Below are 21,318 nucleotides of genomic sequence, written 5' to 3'. Positions count from 1 at the left end.
CTACAGAATGCCTGAAATTGCTTGCAAATTTTTTCTTTCTGCAGTATGTTGTTTACGATGTTCATATTAAAGAACCGAACCAAACTAGTCAGGGAATTGTACTTTATTCTTTTTTCACAAAACAAATTAGCTAAATCTCTAAGGAGAATGGTGCCAATGCCATCAGTGGCGCATTCTCAACCATTGATGAGCGTGGGCCCCTATCAATGGCTGAAAAGCCTTCATGCACCCACTAGCCACTGTAGGCCTCAGATCTCCAAAGATATATTTGACAAGACGAATAACAAATGAAGCAGTAGCAGTGTTAGGTACAACAGGAATTTCCATTTTCATTCCTAGAATAGGCATTGAGCCATTCACGACAGGAAGATTGACAATTCTCTCAAGTGTTAATCGTATGGAACAGAAATAAGACATGATATAAGAACAAATAAACAAAAAGAACTACAACTGACAAAGAACCTGTATAGAGAAAGGCTAAGAATAAGAATTTCTATGACTCAAGATTCAAAATTGAACCCAGTTGGTAGCTCCACGAGGACATTCTACAAGTACCATCAAGGTGAATTCCGTGCTTACTCGTGCAGAACAAATGAACCGTTTCCTTTATAGTAGGACTACTAATCAGTCGATCTTCACTGATGAATAGATGAGCCTAGTAAACCAGAAGCACGCATAGAAACCAATAGTACCAGTCAGCACAAAGAAAGAATAAGAAGCAATCAGCATATACCCGAAATATAAGGCTCCAGATACTGGCTTCTTAATGTCAAGCTTAGTGAAGAAGTAGAAGGCAGCGTAGAGAAAAAGGTAGAGTGCGGAGGAGCCTGAGGTCAAATATGACCTCCACCACCAAAGGTAGTCTTCACTGCATAGCTGGAAGTAGCATAGCACAATTGTGATCTCAGCACAAGTGATGATGAGTATAATGAAGACGATGAAAAGGAACCCAAATATGTAATAGAATTGATGCAACCAGATCGATGTAAGGATGAAGAAGAGCTCAATAAAGACGGCCCCAAATGGGAGTATGCCTCCAATTAGGATAGAGAAGGCTGGATTCATGTACCATGCCTGTTCCGGGACCTGCCTAGGGATCTTGTTGGTTTTCACAGGATCCTCAATTGCTGGCTTCCTAAATCCCACATATGCACCAACGAATATAAGTGGAACTGAAATGCCAAACCACAAGAATACCAGAGCAAACATGGTTCCAAATGGCACTGCCCCAGAGGATTTCTCTCCCCAGATAAGAGCATTTAAGACAAAGAAAATGGCAAAGACAGTTGCAGGAAACATGAAAGCTGTTTTGAGAGTGATTTTCTTCCATTCTGTTCCCTTAAACATCTTATAGAGACGGGCTGAAGAGTACCCAGCAAAGAGACCCATAAAGACCCAGAGGAGGAGCATGACAGTCATCAACCCACCTCGGTTTGAGGGGGATAGAAATCCAAGGACTGCAAAGAGCATGGTGACAAGAATCATCCCAAAGAACTGCACACCTGTCCCAACATACACACACAGTAGATCTGAGTTTGATGGAGGTCTGAATACATCACCATGAACCAGTTTCCATCCTGTCTCCTCTTGGGCTTCTTCTTGGGTCTCTAGTTGGTTGTACTTGGAAATATCCCGGTAAAGTGTCCGCAACATGATCATAGCCACCATGCCCGATAGGAAAAGAACAATCATCAAAGAATTAACAATTGAGAACCAGTGGATTTGATCATCAGCCATCAGAAGATATGTGTCCCACCGAGATGCCCACTTCACATCACTCTCCTACAAGGTTAAATAAAAGGCAAAAATATCAAAGAGGGGCGATGTCTGAAACCCAACTCAAAAAGGCAAACAAAGAAGTCTTTTCTTAGGGATGGGCAAGGTCACCAACCTGGAACTCAACATCATAGGTGAATATAATTTCCTTTTTATCTTCAACCTCCTGAGGAGATTCAGAGCTGGTAACTGTGCGCTTTGCATGGGGATCACAAGTTGTTAATCGTGTCTTCTTACTCCACTCACCTTCATATTCATGCTTAACACTGCATTCATCAATATTCACTAACATCACACAGGTATGAACTTGCATTGCAGAGAGAAAATAGAAAAAACTAATTAGACTATGATAGAAAAGAATCATAAATACATACCTGAATGGTTTCACCTCAAATCCCACAATCCTGGCAGATTCTGTCATTGGATCTTTATGATACTTGACTGTAAATGTTAAGTGATTGTTGATAAAATGCTTTTCATCCTTGTTCTGTACATGTTTTAAGGAAAAAAAAGGAAAAATCAGAACTCTTCCATAAGAACATCACCAAAAGAATTAAGATCATATATAGAATGCTAATTGGTCCAACAGCTACCCCAGCATATTGCCCTCTGAGACCAACATGAAAGCCATGTTGATACACTAAGGAATTTTCCTGATCAGGCCTTGGTACAGGAACAACCAGAGGGAGATTATCCAGAATCCTGTCATTTGACAAAAAATATCAGAATGAAGTCAACTTTTCATCACAGAGGACCATCATATGTATAATCTTCATAATTAGTGCCTCACATGTTGACCCGATACTCATCATCTATCTTTTCCTTAAATTCCTTTGCAGATTTTTCATTAAGAGTTACATGACATACAACATTGCACATCTGTGGTTCTCTCATTTTGAACTGCAACAAGAAATAAAATAAAATTCTTAGCAGGTCAATAACCAAAGTGAAGGACAACACAAGCATAACAGTAATACTCTTTAAAAGCTACTTTACCTCGTAAGGAGAGTTTTCAATACGATCACCACGAAGAACTTCCCCAAGATTCTCTGCACTGTCAACTATATGCTCTGGACGACAGTATGGGAGGGAATAGTATGAATAAGGAAGTTGAGTTTTTGTAGAGGTTACTTTGTTCACTTTCGGATTCAATGGATCTCCCTGCACATATGAAGGTCCGAACAGCATGAATACAATTGTAGATTAAAATAATCCATACAATTTCAGGTCACCAGAGTCAGTGGTCATCCTAGGTGAGCATAATTCCTTACTATCACACAAAGGAAGTCCATTGAATGATTCCTTTCAAACGCTTTTGTTCTTTAATAATATCCATACCCTATCGTTTCTTTCCCAATTGCAAAGTTGATAAAATATTTCAGTTTATCAAAGCTATTCAACACATCATAGCGTTTTCTTTTCCTCAAATATTGCATATCCTTTATCATTTGGACGACAAGACAAGCTCTTAGACTTCCTAAACGAATCAGAAAAATAAATTTTTGACAAATTAGGACTGTACTTATAAATGTGCATCTATATATTGGCATTGCTGTAATCGAAAACATATATGTCAATCTAAAGTTCACGCAATATAAGAAACCAACAGAGATTAACAACGTTCCAAGCCAAAAACATACAGAAAAGCAGCAAATTGAACTTAGATCTCAATGAACAGCGTCATAAAATCGCATATTTATACAAAGTTTCACCACAAGACCCGAAATTGTAAACACCCAAATGTTAAACTTCACACGGATCCGAGTGTAACTAAGAAACAAGCGCCAAAAACCATCATGGTATATATTTAATTAAACACAGAGGTTCATTATATATATATAGAGAGAGAGAGAGAGAGAGAAAGAGAGAGAGAGATACAGAGAGTTAAAGATTCTGACATTTTGAAAATCTTGAGGGGCAACACCAGGGAGATAGAAGCAGCGAGCACGAAAGAAGAGCAAAAGACACACAGAGATCCATAGCTGAAAAGCGAGAGGTCCTCTCGCCATGGCTTCTTCGCACAAGATCTAGATTCACTTGCACTTTCTCTCTCTCTCTCTCTCTCTCCAACTCTGGGACTCTGTATGTTGGTGTGATTGTATCAATGTATCACCCAGTGGTTGGTTCTCTGTTGCTTATAAAACACGAGAAGAACGAGACAGCGCTCCAAATGGTTGGGTTGGGAATTGGGGGATTTACAAGACGAGGCTGACCATTTGAAATCTCGTTATCGCCGTTGGATCTCTTGCGTGGCTCTGATGTGCGGTGAAGATTGGCTTGGACTTCACTGACGGACTGACGGTGATTACAAGTTTTCTCATAAACAACATTCTTATCTCTCTCTCCTAGTCGAAGTTCTATTCTTTGTATATTGCTTGTGAATTAAAACGATGCACTTCGAGTGTTGGCAAAAAAATCATTGGTTTGAGTTCTTGTAACTCAAGTCGTTGTGCACTGACTTCTTGTGCGTCTAATTCCCTACTCTTTAACATCATTGGCAGTTCAAAAAGGACTTTGTTTAAGTTTAATTTTTATTATCATATTTCACTGATAATTCGCTATGTTTCGAATATAAATCCTAAATAGTAGACTCTGACCTCCTTGGAGCTTCTATAGTTTTCATTTTTGCTTCTATTGTAAACAGAGCGTATAAATTTCTGTATGAAAACCTAAAATTCCATATTGCTTTGTCAATGGTGTTTTAACTTTTGATAATGTAATTTGATGAAGCCAAAAGCAAGAATCTTTGCTTGAAATGTAAAATATCAGGTACTAACCCTGCTTAATTTTGACCCACCGCAATAAACCTCTTTGATTTTTTCATTAAACGAAAACGAAGAGGGGGAATTTTCTCACTGTCCAAACAATTCATAGTACGGCACAAGGGCATTTCCTAAAGAAATGTTCAATGAGCATTTACAAAGGCTAGAAAGAAGACTCCACTAGGAGTAAATCAAATTCCATTCTATTAAACTCGAGGGTAAATGCAATAGTACGTAAGGTCATACACTTGAAAATGAAAATGAAATTGCATCCACAACCTCTTTTGATGCACCTTAGAAGAAATTGAAGATCTCTGTATAACAATTAAAAGTTGAAAAAATTGTACACAGAATAACACTATTTAAATCCCATCAATTATGAACAAGATCTTCGATGCTCAGAGCAGACAAATAGGGAGGTGGTGGTTCAAAACAGATGCATATCAAATTTCTTCACGAGCAGGTGGGTCAAGCACTCTCACAGTACGAGGAAGCAGAAACTCAGCAAATATGGGATAGTGGGAGGATGGATAATATCCATCAATGTTATCATTCACCACTTCACACAGAACAGGAATAAGAGATCTACCTCTAAAAAGAATCCAATCTATGTGCAGATCCTGTGTTTGGCGATCCCAACAAAGGCAGAGGGCTCTGAAAATCAACTTGAGGAATTCAAGAGCTCCTTGTTTGTCACCTGATAGCGTCACGTGCTATAGAGTTAGGTCATGCTCAATGAGCAGCATTGAGAGTAGTAGTTGCGTAGGTACCTTTAAATCCATGAAAAGTGCGAATAAGAGAGACATTTTTCCTCACACGGGCATTAGGCCATGTATCCCTCATATCCCCAACTGCACCGTGCTCTCTGCAGGCAAGCCAAGAGAAAAGAATTACTAAAGAAGAACAAAGATTTTAGACAAAAGCCACCAGTTATCTGGTGAGTTTCCTACCAGAAAGAGACTAGCATATAAATTTTTCCCACAATATATCTAAGTAGGATGAATTCGGTACTACCAATTCTTAATGAAAATCCTATCCACCAAACAAAAAGCCGGTGGTAAAAAACAAAACGGGTCTAGCGGGTTTGCAACGGCAAGAGGGGATCAGAAAGAGGACAATAGAATGAGGTGTCGAAGATTTCTGCCATGATGAAGTAGTACTTTAACTAGAGTAGCAAATGAAGGATGCTCCTTTCAAAATTATGGCAGCTCACAAAAGCATCAAAGTGTCATATCTGTTTTCCAAAATCCCTAACCTTTAATTTTTTATGGTTGCTCATATTATTACTTTACACTCTTCAGTTTCCTATGCATATGGGCTCTTATTATTATCATTATTTTAAATGGCAACTTGTAATAAATATGGAATTAACAGCTGGTGCATATAAAAACAGTTGAATATTTTCATGTTAATGGAACCTTGATCTCCCCAAAAGGAATCGCCCAGCTGTTGATTCCTTTTGTGTGTTGAATCCTCCACAATATACAACTGGCAGGCTAGGTGGTAAAGATGCGATGTGCTGCCATGTGAGCAAAGCACTTCGCCTACGGGCACGAGGACTGAACTCATCCATGTTTGTATTTACTATCTGGAATGAAAACCCAGGTGGCTCAACTCCTTTCAGTTGAAATGTGTGGACATCATGTCAAGAAAACAAATGATATAGCATTCTTCCATAGAAAGGTTAAAGCAGTTAGTGAAGATTATTAAAGTTTGAGAAAGTAATATGGTAAGGATATCACCCATGTTGCAATACATGGAACTATGGAGCCCCATGACATGCTTCCAGGCACAGAAGGTGACTCAGACAACCAAAATGTTCCACCTTCAAGCAGCTCCACCTTCATTTTATAAAGGAATGGCATAAAGAGGTCCCACTTTGCAAATTATTCTGACAAATGACAACAGTAGAAAGTTATTCTAGCTCGCAAGAAAAGGAATTATACCTTCTCCTTGTCATAGAAGATGGTGCAATGTTCATCAGAAGTGTCTTCAGGTCCTTTTCTTGATATTCCAAATTGATCATAACCTATCGAATAAGATACAATAGTCCAATCAGAAGTGGAAAATCCAGGCTTAGGATAAAGATGAGGAGAGATCGGATAATGACAAATGGATGCCAGCAAACCGTTCTTGAAAATGGATCAGTGTGAAACACTGAAATAATCTTGTTTGTGAGAACATGAACAACACAATATAGAAGAAACAATGACGAGCATTTTTCATTTTATGCATGGTTAAGTTATAAGTAAACAAACTGGCTGACACCGTTATGTGTGTGCATTAGAATACATAATTAATAATGCTCTCTTGTCAAACTGTCAAGAAAGAGATCATTATATATATGTGAAATAAGGCGAAGCTTCACCAACTCAATTGCAATCTTTTTCCTAATTAAGCAAAAAAAAAACATGACCTTTAGGCCTTATGAACCACTCTCCAGAAGAAACAATCAATTGAAGCATGCATTCAAGAAAGCCAGCAGTAAAATGTTCGGTCATCTGGTCATTTTAAAACACTGCATTAAAGCGCAGGGCTAAACCCCCCGTTCCACAGCCATATGAAAAAAAAATACCGATGCTAACTCTAGGAAATGAAAATTTAACTTATTGGAGAGCAAGTTACCTGGCAAACACTGGTGAAGATAATCCAATTGTGATTTAACTCCTGAAACAGAAACCGATACAAAAAAAAATTCAGAAGCAAGATACATACCAAATATTATATCAACATCTAAATTACAGTATAACAATCAGGCATTTTGAACAATTAAAAATGTAATCCAAGACACCAATTATATTCCCCAATTCAATCATCCTGCGAGAATGAACATGACCAAGTAAACTAAGAAGCCTTCAACCCAGATAAGATAACTCATGTGTCAACTGTGAAACTAAGCTAAATCCTAAAAGAACAAAAACCCGCCTCCAAAACACAAATGAAAAGAGACCCAGATGACCAATCCAAGCAAATCACAACGACAAAGTAAGATCCATACGCAAACAGCAGCTATGAAAGCAGAGGCAAAGATACCTTGTTGGGTACATAGAATCATTGGAGAATAACTAGTAATGACGCTTATACACAAATCCCTTCTCTTTTCCCATGAGTAAGGACTATCTTCCGTCTGATCTTCATGAAGATTGAAGGTCATCACAGTCAAAGAAACACTCATTTTGTTCCTTCTGGTGCAAATATCTGCCTGCCCCTTGTGTGTCCTACATGATCACTACAGTATTGTTCCACTTCCACTTCCACAAAGAAGAAAGCTAGCAGGTTTAGGTGGTCTATTCCATTCTTGTAAGCTCAGGGAGCAGATTCTGCGAACAGAGAAAGATATGACGCAGCACAAATATTAAAATGCAAAAGAAGAAGCAGAGAGAGAGAGAGAGAGTCTCAACTATGTCCGAACCGAGTGAGGATTTTGTCAAATGTTTTAAAGTGGGTTTTGACCGCTGGGAACCATGTCATAAAACACGACGCCTGCTACCACGTGTAAAGCTCAGTAACTAGCAAACCAGTAGCAAGTCATGGTAATTATTTATTTTTCCAATTTTTTTATGGGTTTATAATTATATTCGGAAAAAAAAAATTATGGCAGATTTGAATTTGAGCAAAGTTTGATAAACGCTGGAATTTTCCTTTTAATAAAGTTTCGGAAAACAAAAATTTCTAAGTTTCATTTCAATGGCAACTTAGCAAGTAATTTACCTTGCATACATTAGGACGAGAGTTTTAAGTCTCATCTTTTTTAGGCTTTGCTTAGAAAAATAAGAACGCTATAATTTCATTTTCATTGTACTTTGTAAAGCAATATGTTGTTGATGGGAGACATTTGGAAGATGAGAATCCACCACAACACTTCCGTCCCCATGCATTATTTTAGCAGTAGCTTGAGATCTGTTTCGATACCAAATATCATGGCCCAGGAATAAAACTTGTCTTTCAAAAAGTAACCAAGAGCTCTTCTTTTCATTTTTATTCCAGGGGACGGGAAATAAACTACATCTTTACTCACCAAGCTTTTTTTTTTTTTTTTTTCTTTTTCTTTTTTTGGTGTTCTAGGGACAGGAAAATAAATAAACACAGAGTCCGTGAAATTAAATAGACACTTCCAAGAAAGATATCAAGGAGTTGCAACCCATCTCAGTAAAACTGGAAAAATATCATGCCTGGATCCATAACCTTTATATTTCTTTTCCTGCACAGTTTATTCATGAACGGAAGTCGTGGCACCAAGGAACCCCATCAAAATGCATCTGTTCCCTCAGCTAGTGATGCTGATGTAATATTTCCCCCGATGGATGCTTCAGGCTTCCACCTAAGCAGAGTTCTTCAGAACCCACTCCACCAGGGTGGAAACACCAAACCCTGTAGCAGTGGGCTTCTTGTCATTCCAAACAGGCCCAGCCATGTCAATATGCATCCACTCAACCTTTTCATCAACAAACTGCAAAAGCATAGTCGAAAACGTTATCATTAGGAAGTGACACAACAGAACACAAACATGATCAAACTAAGGAAGTGACACAACGGGCACAAACCGAGACAATAAAATTATGAAATCATATACCTGTTTCAAGAAGAGAGCAGCAGTTATTGAACCACCTGGACGACCACCTGTGTTGACCATATCAGCTATTCCCGATTTCATCGACTCCCAATAACTCTCCTCCAATGGCAACCTCCAAAATTTCTCCCCACTGAGCTCCGAAGCTGCAAATACCTCTTTTGCCAGGTCATCACTAGGTGTAAAGACACCTAGAAGGAAAAGTTTTAGCATCACATAAACAATTAGCAATCCGTCAAGTTGTAGAAGAGTTTCAAAGCGTATTAACATATTAAATACAAATTAAAGGGCCCCCATGACAATGATACAAGAGATTGCAAACATAATCTTCGATGCTTAAACCTTGTTATGTGCAGAACCAGTAATGTGAATCTTATTTATTTTATCAATTTAACTTCATTTTAATGTGTAGTTTACTCCAATAAGCATCACTTAGAAGCCCACTCTAAAAATCATCACATTTTCCTGATTCATTCAATAATATAACACTGCTTCAAAGAATATGCATATACCTGCTATTGAGGGTCCAAGAGCAACTACACAGGCACCAGTTAAGGTTGCCAGGTCAACAATCTGCACAATATGATGGTGTTAGCACTAGCAGTACCAGAAATCAGTATTATACATCTAAGCAGCATGTAGGCATCAAACAATTCTAATGATAAATTAATTACAAAGAGCAGCGTGCATATGTGCTCTTCATAAAATTCAACGTGCCCGCAAATACAAAATACAACATATAAGGCAGAATGAAATGAAAAATGTGGAATATAACAAAACTACCATTTCCCTATAGTGAATCCTAGTCAGTAATTAGATTATTCACCTAATTTGCAGCAAGAAAAATCAGTGAAAAGCTAAACTCTTTTTCCTATGTAAAGCCAAATGAGCACATTAAGGAACCTCACCAATATCAAACATCAGGAAAGTGTAAAAAAATTAACTTTGGCTAGAATTTCACAATTTTAAATCCAATTAACACAAGATACAATTAACACCTACATTACAGATACAAAATGCATAGCCAAGATGCATCACCACAGTAATACCTTCTCAACACCTTGGTTACAAGCATATACCAATGCATCGGCCAGAGTAAGTCTACCTTCAGCATCAGTGTTATTGACCTGTGACGGAAATTGACGCAAATAGAACTTTAGTTTATAAGAACATGGATGCACAGCTTAGTATACAAAATTATATATGTATGATCCTTAATGTTATGGAGCACTTTTAGAATTAAGATCCAATGAGCCTATTAGACATCTCGTCAATTGAAAAAATATTTACTCACCTTGAAGATAATGTGTAATATATTCCTTCATGCTATGTTTAGCACATTTAGAATTATGATCCAATTAGTTAGTTAACCTCTCATCATTGAGAAGGTGTGCATTTCCAACAACCACAAAAACCATACCTCAATTGTCTTTCCATTTGATGCCGTCACAATGTCTCCAGGCCTCATACCTGTTCCACTTATCATGTTCTCACAAGCTGCAACAATGAAATGAACCTGCATACACAATATCTATTATTGATCCATCCTGGTGTACATCACCAATTCAATCACTAAAAAACTGAAGCCTGAGGATTAAAAAGTCGCAAATGGGTCAATCGTGCATCTTTCTCCACAACAAAACATGGAAAACACAATGGCTCACCTCTACACCAGGAGGTTTGATTTGACCAATGGCTTTTGCTGCACCTAATACAGCTCCAGAACCTCCCATATCAAATTTCATGAGTTCAATTGAACAGCCAGGCCCTGTCTTGATGTTGTAGCCACCACTGATAACATAAAAAGATAAAATCAATAACCATAAAAGACTAGTGTCAGCACATTGCTATATAGAAAAGAGCATTGTCATTTTTTATTTCAAAAAAACACCAACTCACTTCGATCAGTGTGACATGGAAATGAGAGAAGCAATAGCATTAAGAAAGAGAGAAATATAAATCATTCAGAGAAATGGTATAGGCAATGTGAGAGGAGTACAAAAGACTGGATTAACACTTTATTCTTGGATACTTACAAGACATCATACGACCATGATATGAACCATTAAACTCAGTCATTACTCCCGTTACCACAGACACATTGTAACCACGAAAATTTACAGGCATCTAAAGCAAAGCTGTTCTATATTTGCAAGAGCGAAAAGAACTAGAGACAAGAAGTTCATTCTAAATAATCTGCAATCACCTGTCAAAGGTCAGCCCTTTACCAACCAACCCTAATTTGACCTTAGCAGGTCCACCCGGGGGTTTGTAAATCAAGTGAATAAAATGTGGAGGATTTGCTGAGGCTGCAGCAACAGCTAAATAAGAACCCATTTTCAGTTCTTTGCATTGCTCTTCATTCAATATTTTTGCAGATAGAACATCACTGTACGTGGAAGCAATCTTTGAGGCCTCTTCGGCAAGTTTCCCTGAGACACAATAATCATCACTTACAGTCAACAACAGGAAATACCTCGATGAACATGGACTGATGAAACAAAATGGGAAACTGCAAGTATAGGCCAGGAAAATGGCAACACTAAGGAGAATGCAGAATTTTTTTATGTTGGTTAATGAACTAAATGCAGAAAGTGCCTGACAACTAACAGCGACATTAAAGGATAACAACTGCAAGAAATTAGATCATACAAACCAGGTGTAAGAACATTGGCGGGTGAGTTTACTAGTTCTTTCCCAAAAATTATTCCAGAAGTAACATCTTCAGCATACTTGAGCTTCTTCTCTACTTCAGGTCCAGTTCCAAGACCAAGAATGTCCACAGATTTTATTGCTGATTTCTTTGACTCTGATTTATACCTACTATCTTCATAAATCCCCAACAAAGTTCCTACAACAAGTCAAAGCCATTTCAACATGTTTAGCACAACTATTACCATATCAGAATACTAAATACCAATTAAGAATAAAAGAATAGTGGATCAAAGTACCAGATGCTATTGCAGAAGCTGTGTTAGATTTTGCAGAAAGCTCCTCCGAAGAGGCAAGCACAATAGCAAGGTCACTCGCTTGAGTAGCCTTTGCTGTAGTTGCTGCAGCCTCCCCGAGACCTCGGAAAGCTGCTGTAGATGAAGCAGATTGTCCAAGCCCAAACAAGCCAATCCTCTTTGACCCAAGACCTGGAAGCCTTACAACTGTTGACTGGCCAGACTTTCCTGTGAAGTCTTCCTCAGAAGAGGCTTCAGCCAAGAGACCACCCAAACGGGAATCTAGATTCTTCAAGATTGAATTTTGAAACTTGGAGTTCTCATCTTTTGCCAAGTCTTTCTCTGTGACGCCCACTGCAAGTAGGTCTCCTTTCCATTCCGTTAGATCGATGTCTTTTGCAGCGAAAGAGATCTTCAGGAATTGACACAAACACACAAGTGATATTTCAGTTCAACAGAATTTAAGTTCTTGCTCAATTTAACCCATAATAATCAATCAAATTGTACACGAATTATGTATCTATAAAACATAACAGCCAAATAATTACTTGATCCATACAACAAAATCCAAAAACAAAAATCAATCAAGTAAACAAAAAATATAATCACCGCATATACAGAGATCGAAACTTTACAGATATAAAAGCCCACCAAATCCATCAAATTTCATCAAAACTAATAAGAACAACAATCAATAGCTCTAAGTAGTCACGAACTCACATACCAAAAATCAATTTTCATAAACTAACCCCAAACAACAATCAAAATGACAATCTTCCAGTGGAGAACATAGATACACTGAAATTTGAAGAAAAGCGACGAGAGAAATAGACCTTTGGGGCGTCAAGGCCAGAAGGGAAAGTGAGGCCGAGAGTGGCCCGAGCAAGAGTGTGAGCCATGAGCTTCCCTCTGCGAGAACACAGGGGTGTAACTGCAAAAGAAAGTCGCAGACTTGGGGAAGACCGTAATTTCGTCAAGAACGAGGAAGAATATGAAGGTGAAGTAACAGCAATAAGCGTAGACGCCAGGGACACAACAATAGCCACCATTTTTCCAGTGGTGCGAGTCCTGCGTATTTATATTGAGCCAGCGTCTAGATAATAATAGCAGAGCCAGCGTTTTTAATTTTAATTTTTTCACTTTTAGGGTATTTTCTTTATTTATTTATTTTATTATTTGGGTCAGATAGGTAACCGAGCCCAATGGGCCTACCTGAAGCCCATGGGGTTTATCCAACCTCCAGCCTAATCCTCATCTTGTAGTAGTCCAGAATGATGCACGTGCGCTTCACGTGCACCGTAATTTGATTTTACCAAAACGACCCTTAACCGCATCGCTTTGCTTTCTGATTTCTCTCTCCTCCAGTCTCGTATCAGTAGTGACTAGTGAGAAAAGAAGAAAGAAGAAGGCGCTGGTAAAATTACCCAAAATACAGAAACGAAAAGAAAAAGAAGAATAATGGTGGGGACGAATCTGAAAGCGGAGACGATGGGTCTGATGGAGAAGAGGAGTGCTCTAGAGGCGGAGATGAATGCCGTCATCGAGCGTCTTACGCAACCCGGTGGCCCTGGAATCTCCGGCAACCTCCTTGACTCCGAGGTCGACCTTTTTTATATATTATTATTTTCCCTTTTTAATATGGCATTATTTTAATCAAGAAAATTGGGGATTTAGGGTTTTTTGTGTTTCCTTTTCTTCTTCTAATCTGTAGGGTTTTCCCCGTCACGATATTGACATCCCAACTGTGCGAGCGGAAAGGCGTCGTCTTGCTGGTATACTAGAATATTTTGTTCGTGTATTTGCTTTGAGTTGCATTTATTAAATTATTCGCAATAAATAATGCATTCTTTCACTGCGAATATTGGTACAAACTGAGTGTTGATTGTGGAGCTTTGCATACCCCTGCTCAGTTTCAGTTGTGTATTGATTGTGGAGCTTTGTTTACTGCTTCTAATGGTGCTGATGTGGGTATTTGTTAGTTGTTGTCCAATTCATATTCATATTTTTATTTGTGGTCTTTATTATAATTGCAGAATTGCGAAATGATCACAAAGAGATTACAGAGAAACTGAACGAAAATATACAAGTTCTGCACTCAGCAAGGCTTGCTCCTAAATCATCATCCCTCAAAGATTCAGGTAGGTGGTTGGAACCTGCAATGCATATTATCATACCTATAGATTTATTGGGAGAATCGGGTAGGAAAAATTGTCTACGATTTTATCTGTTGTCGGATTTGAAATGTATTGAGTGTCTGTGTGGGTCCTTGTGCATTGTGAGAAGTTTGGGATTCATTGGCGTTCAGTGATGCATACACATTTCTTATTTTTTAAGTGTAGCTTTAAATTTTATTATTACAAGCTGGAGCTGGTAGCTAAATATTGATTATACTGTGTATCAAGATATGTGAAAACTGCATTTTTGTCTAATTTTTCTGGTAATGATGAGATGTCAGATGACCAAAGCGCATCAGTTGTCAACGTTGTTGCATCTGCATCCTCAACTAATGTTCATAGTGATTCTACCAATGCCATGGATGTGGACGTGATTGTGAGAGTACCCTTTGCGTTGGTTGATGAGATAGCTGATGCATCGCCAGCAGGAGAAGATGGTTTACAGCTTGGAGATCAGATTGTTAAATTCGGCAATGTGGAAATTGGTGATAATTTGCTGCAGAGACTTGCTTCTGAGGCTCAAACTAATCAGGGCCATGGGATACCTGTAATACTTGTAAGGCAAGGTGCTCAAGTCAACTTAACGGTGACACCTAGAACATGGCAAGGCAGGGGTCTGCTGGGGTATGACTCATTTCTTTTCTTTTTCTTTTTTGATGAATTAACTAATTGTTATAATTCCTTTGTTAGGCATTTGTTAAAATTTCTCAACCGTGCCTTTGAGGGTCATAAGATACCAGGGATAAGTTTAAACTTCTGTGATGTCCATCATTCAATGGATATATGCTTAAAGGAAGAACGTGATTTTTCCCAGAATATATATTTGATAGCTTTTTGCAGTAAATTGCCATTATTCGTCAACTTACATTGAATTACTCTTAATCTTTCTTCTGAGTCTAACATCCAACCTAGAATTATATTATAGAAAACCTTTAAAAAATATATAAACGGTAGATAGTTTGTCAAGTTTGGTTGGTGAGAAATGGTCCGAGATTCTGTTTTCCTTTGACCCCAGCCTAAAGCTTCCCGTGCTAATCAAAATAACACATCCTCAACCTACCTCTTTTGTTCTTTTCCATCTTTTAACAGTGCATAGTATTTTATGCCACTTACTGCTGGTTTATGTGGGTACTTGCAGTTGCCATTTCCGGATCCTGTGAGCAGTTGGTTTTCCAGTTCTTCACAAGCCACCAGAAGATTCAAGTCAAGACAGTTTAGTTGTTGCTCTTGATAATGTCAAATTTCAAAACATAGGGCACTTTATTATAAATACACTGAGATCCTGAGATTATTTGCTTTATTTTTGCGAATGTTGGATGAGACACACATGGGATTTCTATCTCAATCTTGAAGACTACATTTGGTTCTAATGCGCTTCCATGTCACTGTTGTTTCTCGTTTTCTACATTTATGTTGTAACCACCTTAGGTTTAGTCAATCGAAACAGCTTTCACAGGAGCTGAAGCTGATCTGATGATCTCCGTCTGGTGGACATTATTAAACGAGTCCATATTTGTGGATTGAATCGAATGCTAACCAAGTTGCTTTTTTATAAAAAATTTAAATATTTGGTCGAAGTATTAAACTAGCAATGCTTCCAGAACAAGGTAATCCATCTATGGCGTCAAAATGATATAAGAGACTCAACGAAATGCAGGCTTGTAACTAAACTGAGGCATAGCTAGGTGCCTGATATTAGCATATGAGATGGGATCGTTTGGAAGACAGAGAGACAAAGGGAGTGCAGTAATTAAGGTCCTTTTTGTCTTTGTGCGTTTGCATGCCAAATGAGACATGAAAGGCTACCAAAAGAGTCGCAGTCGTCCATTGATGTGATCAGGTTAAACAGTAAAAGCCTCGGGCTGTTGTGTAAAATGTACCCAAATTTGGATAAAAACTTAGTTGCAATGGGGATAGTAATAAGTTTGCTATAGCTAGCCAGTAATGTTATGTTATGTGAAAGCATTATCATATATGTCATAGCGTTATGGACTTTATACATTTTCATCCAGCTCAAAACTCAATGATTGTAACCACAAAGTGTGGTGCGGTTGGCAAACTGCCACCTCCAGCTGGCGAGTCACCAGGTGCCTCAATGGCAGGAGTTCGAAACTCGGTGTAAGTACTTTGTGGCCAGGGTCAAGCCGAACCCCGAACGGAGATTAATCCTATCCTTTGGATGTGGGGACACCTCGTGATATTTACCCAAAAAACTTCAATGATTGCTTTGCTTGCTTACTGCTTCCTTCTAATAAATATTAGTTTTAGGTAGAATAACAATCCATTTTCATCCAGCTCAAAACTCAACGTTTTGAATGTCAAGTGTTTTATTTAATATAAGAAATGGTTTAATTTCATAATCTTCTTCTTCAAATCACTAGAGCTGAAATGTTCTACTTTGGTGTGCAGCGCGGCAGGCAATCAAAAATAACCGGGCCACAGCCGGTAAAAATGTAACTTCACACCGGCTCTCTAGGTCACCCCACGATAAACAAAACAGGACAACCTTTCACTCTCTCTCTCTGTCTTCTGCTCATTCTGTCTCCCTCTGTCCAAATTCAGGGAGAAAAATTTCAATTCCTTAAGATCGAAACCATTTTCTCTTCAATCCTCACAAAACCCGCTTTCCCGCATTTTCTCGGAAACTTTCCTTCGGTTCATTTTTCTCGGAAAAAGTATGGGAATTGCAAAGAGTTCATTTCCTTTGTGTCAGCTTTACTCTTCCCATGTGCTGTAGTGAGCGAACGACACAGTTCGTTTGAAAAACCTCTGCTTTTCTCTCTTTTAGATATTTTCAGTCGCTCTGTTTTCCACAAAAGTGCAGAATGGGAATCTCTAGATTTCGAGGCTCTTTGAAAGCTCATTTAACTTTTTTGGGGAATTAGTCGAGCTGTGTATATAAAGCCCTAGTTTTTTGGTACCTAAAGGTTACGCTATTTTTCTTTAACTTATTTTCTGTGGAATTCTGGGTGGGTCTTGACTTTCTTAGGGGTTTTGGGCAAGTTGGAGTCTGGGCATTGGAAAAATGGGGGTTTTAGTGGTTTCTGCAAGGTGGTGTTTCGAAGGGGTTGAGTATTGGCTTGGTGAATTTTGAATGTGAATGGACCCAAGGGTTGGTAGGAGTATAACTTTGAGGGGCTCGTGTGGTTGAAAAGTTGAGATCTGTTTTGGGAACTTGAAGAGCAAGGTCAATGAATGTGCATAGTGGAAGTGTCAAATCCATATGCTTTTGGGTCTCTGGGGGTCTTTCTGGTTGTCTGAGCTTTTGAAAGTAAAAGAAGAATCTGGGTTTTAGTGAATTTTCTAGATGGGTATTTGATGATTTGAGGGTTTGTTGGATCATATTACCTGCTCGGGCAAACCCATATTCTGGTTGAATTCGAAGTGTGTATTTTATTTTTCTTTTGATTCTGAGTGGGGAAAAAGGCTGAGATCCTTGGAGAATTTGGTGTTAAGCCAAAGGAGTGATACTAATGTCAGGAGCTCCAAGAGTAAGGTCTATCAATGTGGCTGATTCAGAGTCAAGGCCAGTGCTTGGACCTGCTGGGAACAAGGCAGGGACGTTCAGTGCACGAAAACCAGTTTCAAAACCACTGAGAAAGGCTGAGAAATTGGCTGAGAAGGTTGCCTCAGCTGAAGAGAAGAAAACTCGTCAATCTTCAATGCTAACTACCTCTCCTCAGCTGCATTCTCCCAGTGTTCCGTCAGTGCTTCGTCGACACGAGCAGTTATTGCACTCAAATTTTTCACTAAATGCTTCATGTTCATCGGATGCCTCTACGGATTCATTTCATAGTAGAGCATCTACTGGTAGGTTGACTAGGTCGAATAGTGCCGGCAGTAGGAGGAAGCAGTATGTTTCGAAGCCAAGAAGTGTTGTTTCTGATGGTGGATTGGATTCTCCCCCTGATGGTTCGCAGTCTAAGAAGAGGTGTGCTTGGGTGACGCCTAATACTGGTTCGTTCTTTTTTTTTTTTATCCTGGTGAAAATATTTGCTTCTGGAGCAATTGGTTATTTCTTTCTAGTTAGTAATGTGCCTTTCTTATAATTATTCTCATGATATATTCTTAGCTGGTAATAAATAGTATAAAGATTTGTAGAATATATGCCCCTCCCGGTATTGTTATATGATTATCTTGTGACACGTTTCAGACTAGCAGTAGACTGGCATGATTTAATTCACAATTCACCCGAGTATAGGCAAATTATTTTTTAGACCGCATGCCCCGCGTAATCTATATTGTACTTGACAATGAAGACAGAAGTTAACGACAGTTCAAAACCAAAATGACTAGCATTGCAGTTCATATTTCCCCAACAAAATCAAAGAATTCTGTACCTTTGAGTGAAGAGCTTCAAGTTAAGGGAGAATAAGGTTCTCGTTAGGGTTTAACTGGCAATTTCAAGTACGCTGCTGACGGAACTAGTCATGTTTAAGGCTTAATTGGGTTAAAACTTACTCTCCTCAAAGCTGTTGTATAATTTAACAAATGAGTATAAATGTACTGTTCTTCTGATGTCCAAGCAGGAAATTCTACACTCGGCCCTTCGCCATTATATTGATTTTGTCTCATTGTCAATTTGTTATGAATAATTTATTGCACACTTGTTTGGGTCATGGATGATAGAAAACAGATATATAACTCCAGAAGGCAACAATTTGAAAGATTTTCATTTCCATTTAGGGAGAGGGTGGAGGGGTTTCTTTCTCTTGATGGGTGCTAGCCTTATAACCATGCAAAGTCTTGTGGAAGTAGAACTACATGTATCTTAGCCAGAGAAACATCTTGGATAGTTGAACCAAATATAGTTTTCTACATGGCTTGATATTCTTCTTTCATAGATTTATATTCTGATCGAGATTGATATGTTGTAAGCAGATCCATGTTATGCTGCTTTTCATGATGAAGAATGGGGGCTTCCAGTACACGATGACAAGTATGTCATAGCAACACTATTTGCATCTATGTTGATTGAAATGAAGATTACTTTATAAAACTCTACTTCACAGTCATTTTCCTGATCTGCTTGACCACATACAGGAAACTGTTTGAGCTTCTTGTCTTATCTGGTGCTTTGGCTGAACTTTCATGGCCTGCCATTCTAAGCAAAAAGCACATCTTTAGGTACTGTTTCTGTGCAGGTTCTCTTTTTTAAATAGTAACCGACTTACCCTAAACTATGTTCTGTATAAAGAGGTTGGGGCATTTTAGTGATGGCCCCTTCCCTGTTGCATGGCCTTTCCACTCTATGTGATTAATTGACAAGCTTCTTTTTGCAGGGAAGTGTTTGCAGACTTTGATCCCGTTGCCATCTCAAAGTTGAATGAGAAGAAGCTAATAGCACCCGGAAGCACTGCAAGTTCCCTATTGTCTGAACTAAAGTTGCGTGCTATCATTGAGAATGCACGTCAAATGACCAAGGTAAATGTTCATTTCCTCCTCCAGTGGTATGAAATTGACTAGCAGAAGAAGCACACATGTGCAGACTTAGTAAATTACTACTAGCTCATATATGGGAAGTACTAAGAAACCGTATGCATGTAAGCATCCAGTATAATATACTTTTTCAATGATACCTAATTTTAGCCAAAACTAACGTGGCATGTTGTTAGTATAATTGTACTAGTGGAATTATTTTATGCATCACTTTCTACAAACAAAATAGCCTCATTCACTCAATTTTACACAAATAAACTGGGGACCACATGTTTTCTTTTGTTTGTGCAAGCAATTAAATGGCATATAATGGGTGCTTAGTGATCATTTGATCAGGTAGGTTAGGTGAAAAAAGTAGTTGAATGGTGGTCCTCACCTCTCTGTAATTTGTATCACACATATAGGGCAAATTGTAATTCTATCATCCATACAGCAGCCTGACCCTCTATCTTACCTCAAGAATTGCTCTTTGCAACCTAATTATTCCCTTTCTTCAACATGCCAGCTTGCTTCATTACTTAATCCTGAATCACGTATTTGACTTGATAAGTTCCAACCATTAACCACTATCCAATAACCCTTTTACTGTATCCATGATTGCACATTTTTTAATTACTATGATTATCGTTGCCACTAACTTTTTGCAGGTTTTGCTGATGCCAGGTCATAGAAGAGTTTGGATCATTTGACAAGTATATTTGGAGCTTTGTGAATAACAAGCCTATAGTTAGCAGATTCCGGTATCCTCGGCAGGTTCCGGCAAAAACTCCAAAAGCAGATGTGATAAGCAAAGACCTCGTGAGAAGGGGATTTCGAAGTGTGGGGCCAACTGTTATTTATTCTTTCATGCAGGTCGCTGGAATTACAAATGACCATCTCGTTAGTTGCTTCAGATTTCAGGAGTGCCTAAACGCAGCGGAAGGGAAGGAAGAGTATGGAATCAAGGATGAGGCTGAAAAGAAAACAGAAAATGGGATAGAATCGGACTTATCTGTTGCCATGGATGAATTGAGTTTCTCCTCAGACTTATAAAGAAAATGCCTTGGTCAGCCGGTTTCAATCATCAGTTTGCCACATTGACTGATTCAGAGCTACTCTTGTATTGGGTAGTAGTGAAGAGGGTTTTGTGTGTAATTAATGAATTCTGAAGCATTATGGATTCTCGCTTTGTAGATTACTGAAGTGGATTAAAATGAAAACTGGTGATTGTGCCGTTGGTGCGGCTTCCCTAGTCTTGAGAGCTTTTGAAAAACTAATATACAATTTTTTGTACAGTTAAGATATTAGTAATTAGAATCTCTTTAGAACCAGATTTGGGCATTAAAAAGAAGAAAAAATACTGTGCAATGCTTCTCTATCTGATTCATTCTAGGTTCAGCTTTTGCCTGACAATTGTGGGGTGGGGCTGGTTGATATCCCAGACGGTATACCTTAAGCAATGTGCTGGACTGGACAGCTGCAAGTTGCAACACTACATCTGATGAGTCATTTTGGTGACAAATTGACAATGAAGGATGTGTAGCACAATATCTCTTTGTCTTTGTCCCCATATGACCGACGACGGGGAACTGCTGATTGATTGATGGACATGTTTGCACTCTTGCCTCAACAAGTTCACCTAAAAATGTGGGCCACCACTCTTTCAAGTA

At 38.6% G+C, this 21,318-nt stretch overlaps 5 protein-coding genes across 5 annotated transcripts; 2 read left to right on the top strand and 3 right to left on the bottom strand.

Moving 5' to 3' along the window:
• Window positions 1-304: 304 nt before the first annotated feature.
• Window positions 305-4,156, bottom strand: LOC110756920 (Endomembrane protein 70 protein family). Its single transcript, XM_021958411.2, has 7 exons — window positions 3,675-4,156; window positions 2,773-2,937; window positions 2,567-2,676; window positions 2,370-2,478; window positions 2,151-2,263; window positions 1,892-2,042; window positions 305-1,782 (listed from the first exon to the last, which is right to left on the bottom strand). Exons 1-7 carry the CDS (start codon window positions 3,783-3,785, stop codon window positions 625-627), a joined length of 1,917 nt encoding a protein of 638 aa, XP_021814103.1. The 5' UTR covers window positions 3,786-4,156; the 3' UTR covers window positions 305-624.
• Window positions 4,157-4,719: 563 nt separating this feature from the next.
• Window positions 4,720-7,933, bottom strand: LOC110756921 (DNAse I-like superfamily protein). The gene is made up of 7 exons (XM_021958412.2): window positions 7,572-7,933; window positions 7,164-7,205; window positions 6,485-6,567; window positions 6,278-6,379; window positions 5,957-6,171; window positions 5,309-5,403; window positions 4,720-5,235 (listed from the first exon to the last, which is right to left on the bottom strand). The coding sequence occupies exons 1-7, from the start codon at window positions 7,711-7,713 to the stop codon at window positions 4,982-4,984; spliced, it is 933 nt and encodes a 310-aa protein (XP_021814104.2). The 5' UTR covers window positions 7,714-7,933; the 3' UTR covers window positions 4,720-4,981.
• A 543-nt stretch (window positions 7,934-8,476) lies between these two features.
• On the bottom strand, window positions 8,477-13,140 carry LOC110756922 (leucine aminopeptidase 1). Its single transcript, XM_021958414.2, has 10 exons — window positions 12,890-13,140; window positions 12,060-12,468; window positions 11,765-11,959; window positions 11,315-11,540; window positions 10,773-10,899; window positions 10,529-10,624; window positions 10,158-10,235; window positions 9,621-9,681; window positions 9,112-9,299; window positions 8,477-8,988 (listed from the first exon to the last, which is right to left on the bottom strand). Exons 1-10 carry the CDS (start codon window positions 13,103-13,105, stop codon window positions 8,860-8,862), a joined length of 1,725 nt encoding a protein of 574 aa, XP_021814106.2. The 5' UTR covers window positions 13,106-13,140; the 3' UTR covers window positions 8,477-8,859.
• Window positions 13,141-13,420: 280 nt separating this feature from the next.
• On the top strand, window positions 13,421-15,600 carry LOC110756923 (26S proteasome regulatory subunit). The gene is made up of 5 exons (XM_021958416.2): window positions 13,421-13,655; window positions 13,768-13,828; window positions 14,090-14,194; window positions 14,512-14,854; window positions 15,369-15,600. Exons 1-5 carry the CDS (start codon window positions 13,515-13,517, stop codon window positions 15,388-15,390), a joined length of 672 nt encoding a protein of 223 aa, XP_021814108.1. The 5' UTR covers window positions 13,421-13,514; the 3' UTR covers window positions 15,391-15,600.
• A 1,136-nt stretch (window positions 15,601-16,736) lies between these two features.
• On the top strand, window positions 16,737-20,904 carry LOC110756909 (DNA glycosylase superfamily protein). Its single transcript, XM_021958398.2, has 5 exons — window positions 16,737-18,187; window positions 19,112-19,169; window positions 19,274-19,357; window positions 19,513-19,654; window positions 20,333-20,904. Exons 1-5 carry the CDS (start codon window positions 17,704-17,706, stop codon window positions 20,699-20,701), a joined length of 1,137 nt encoding a protein of 378 aa, XP_021814090.1. The 5' UTR covers window positions 16,737-17,703; the 3' UTR covers window positions 20,702-20,904.
• Window positions 20,905-21,318: the final 414 nt, after the last annotated feature.

This window comes from Prunus avium, chromosome 7 (genome assembly GCF_965620075.1).
Source record: "Prunus avium chromosome 7, drPruAviu1.hap1.1, whole genome shotgun sequence".
Lineage (NCBI taxonomy): Eukaryota > Viridiplantae > Streptophyta > Magnoliopsida > Rosales > Rosaceae > Prunus > Prunus avium.
The sequence above is the reverse complement of the archived record's forward strand: the minus strand, read 5'-3'. Positions and strand labels throughout refer to the sequence as shown.

Excerpts from the sequence above, each read along its gene's own strand:
- LOC110756921 (XM_021958412.2), bottom strand. The coding sequence starts at position 7,713 with ATGAGTGTTTCTTTGACTGTGATGACCTTCAATCTTCATGAAGATCAG. Across the intron at positions 6,172-6,277 it reads CATGTATTGCAACATGGGTG|ACATTTCAACTGAAAGGAGT; the intron begins ATATCCTTACCA and ends CATGATGTCCAC. Across the intron at positions 5,404-5,956 it reads TTCCTTTTGGGGAGATCAAG|AGAGCACGGTGCAGTTGGGG; the intron begins GTTCCATTAACA and ends GCTTGCCTGCAG.
- LOC110756923 (XM_021958416.2), top strand. The coding sequence starts at position 13,515 with ATGGTGGGGACGAATCTGAAAGCGGAGACGATGGGTCTGATGGAGAAG. Across the intron at positions 14,195-14,511 it reads ATCATCCCTCAAAGATTCAG|ATGACCAAAGCGCATCAGTT; the intron begins GTAGGTGGTTGG and ends ATGAGATGTCAG. Across the intron at positions 14,855-15,368 it reads CAAGGCAGGGGTCTGCTGGG|TTGCCATTTCCGGATCCTGT; the intron begins GTATGACTCATT and ends GGGTACTTGCAG.
- LOC110756909 (XM_021958398.2), top strand. The coding sequence starts at position 17,704 with ATGTCAGGAGCTCCAAGAGTAAGGTCTATCAATGTGGCTGATTCAGAG. Across the intron at positions 19,358-19,512 it reads AGCAAAAAGCACATCTTTAG|GGAAGTGTTTGCAGACTTTG; the intron begins GTACTGTTTCTG and ends TTCTTTTTGCAG. Across the intron at positions 19,655-20,332 it reads ATGCACGTCAAATGACCAAG|GTCATAGAAGAGTTTGGATC; the intron begins GTAAATGTTCAT and ends TGCTGATGCCAG.
- LOC110756920 (XM_021958411.2), bottom strand. The coding sequence starts at position 3,785 with ATGGCGAGAGGACCTCTCGCTTTTCAGCTATGGATCTCTGTGTGTCTT. Across the intron at positions 2,938-3,674 it reads CCCCTCAAGATTTTCAAAAT|GGAGATCCATTGAATCCGAA; the intron begins GTCAGAATCTTT and ends TCATATGTGCAG. Across the intron at positions 2,479-2,566 it reads GATGAGTATCGGGTCAACAT|GATTCTGGATAATCTCCCTC; the intron begins GTGAGGCACTAA and ends GTCAAATGACAG.
- LOC110756922 (XM_021958414.2), bottom strand. The coding sequence starts at position 13,105 with ATGGTGGCTATTGTTGTGTCCCTGGCGTCTACGCTTATTGCTGTTACT. Across the intron at positions 11,541-11,764 it reads CGCCAATGTTCTTACACCTG|GGAAACTTGCCGAAGAGGCC; the intron begins GTTTGTATGATC and ends ATTGTGTCTCAG. Across the intron at positions 10,625-10,772 it reads TCAAACCTCCTGGTGTAGAG|GTTCATTTCATTGTTGCAGC; the intron begins GTGAGCCATTGT and ends TTGTGTATGCAG.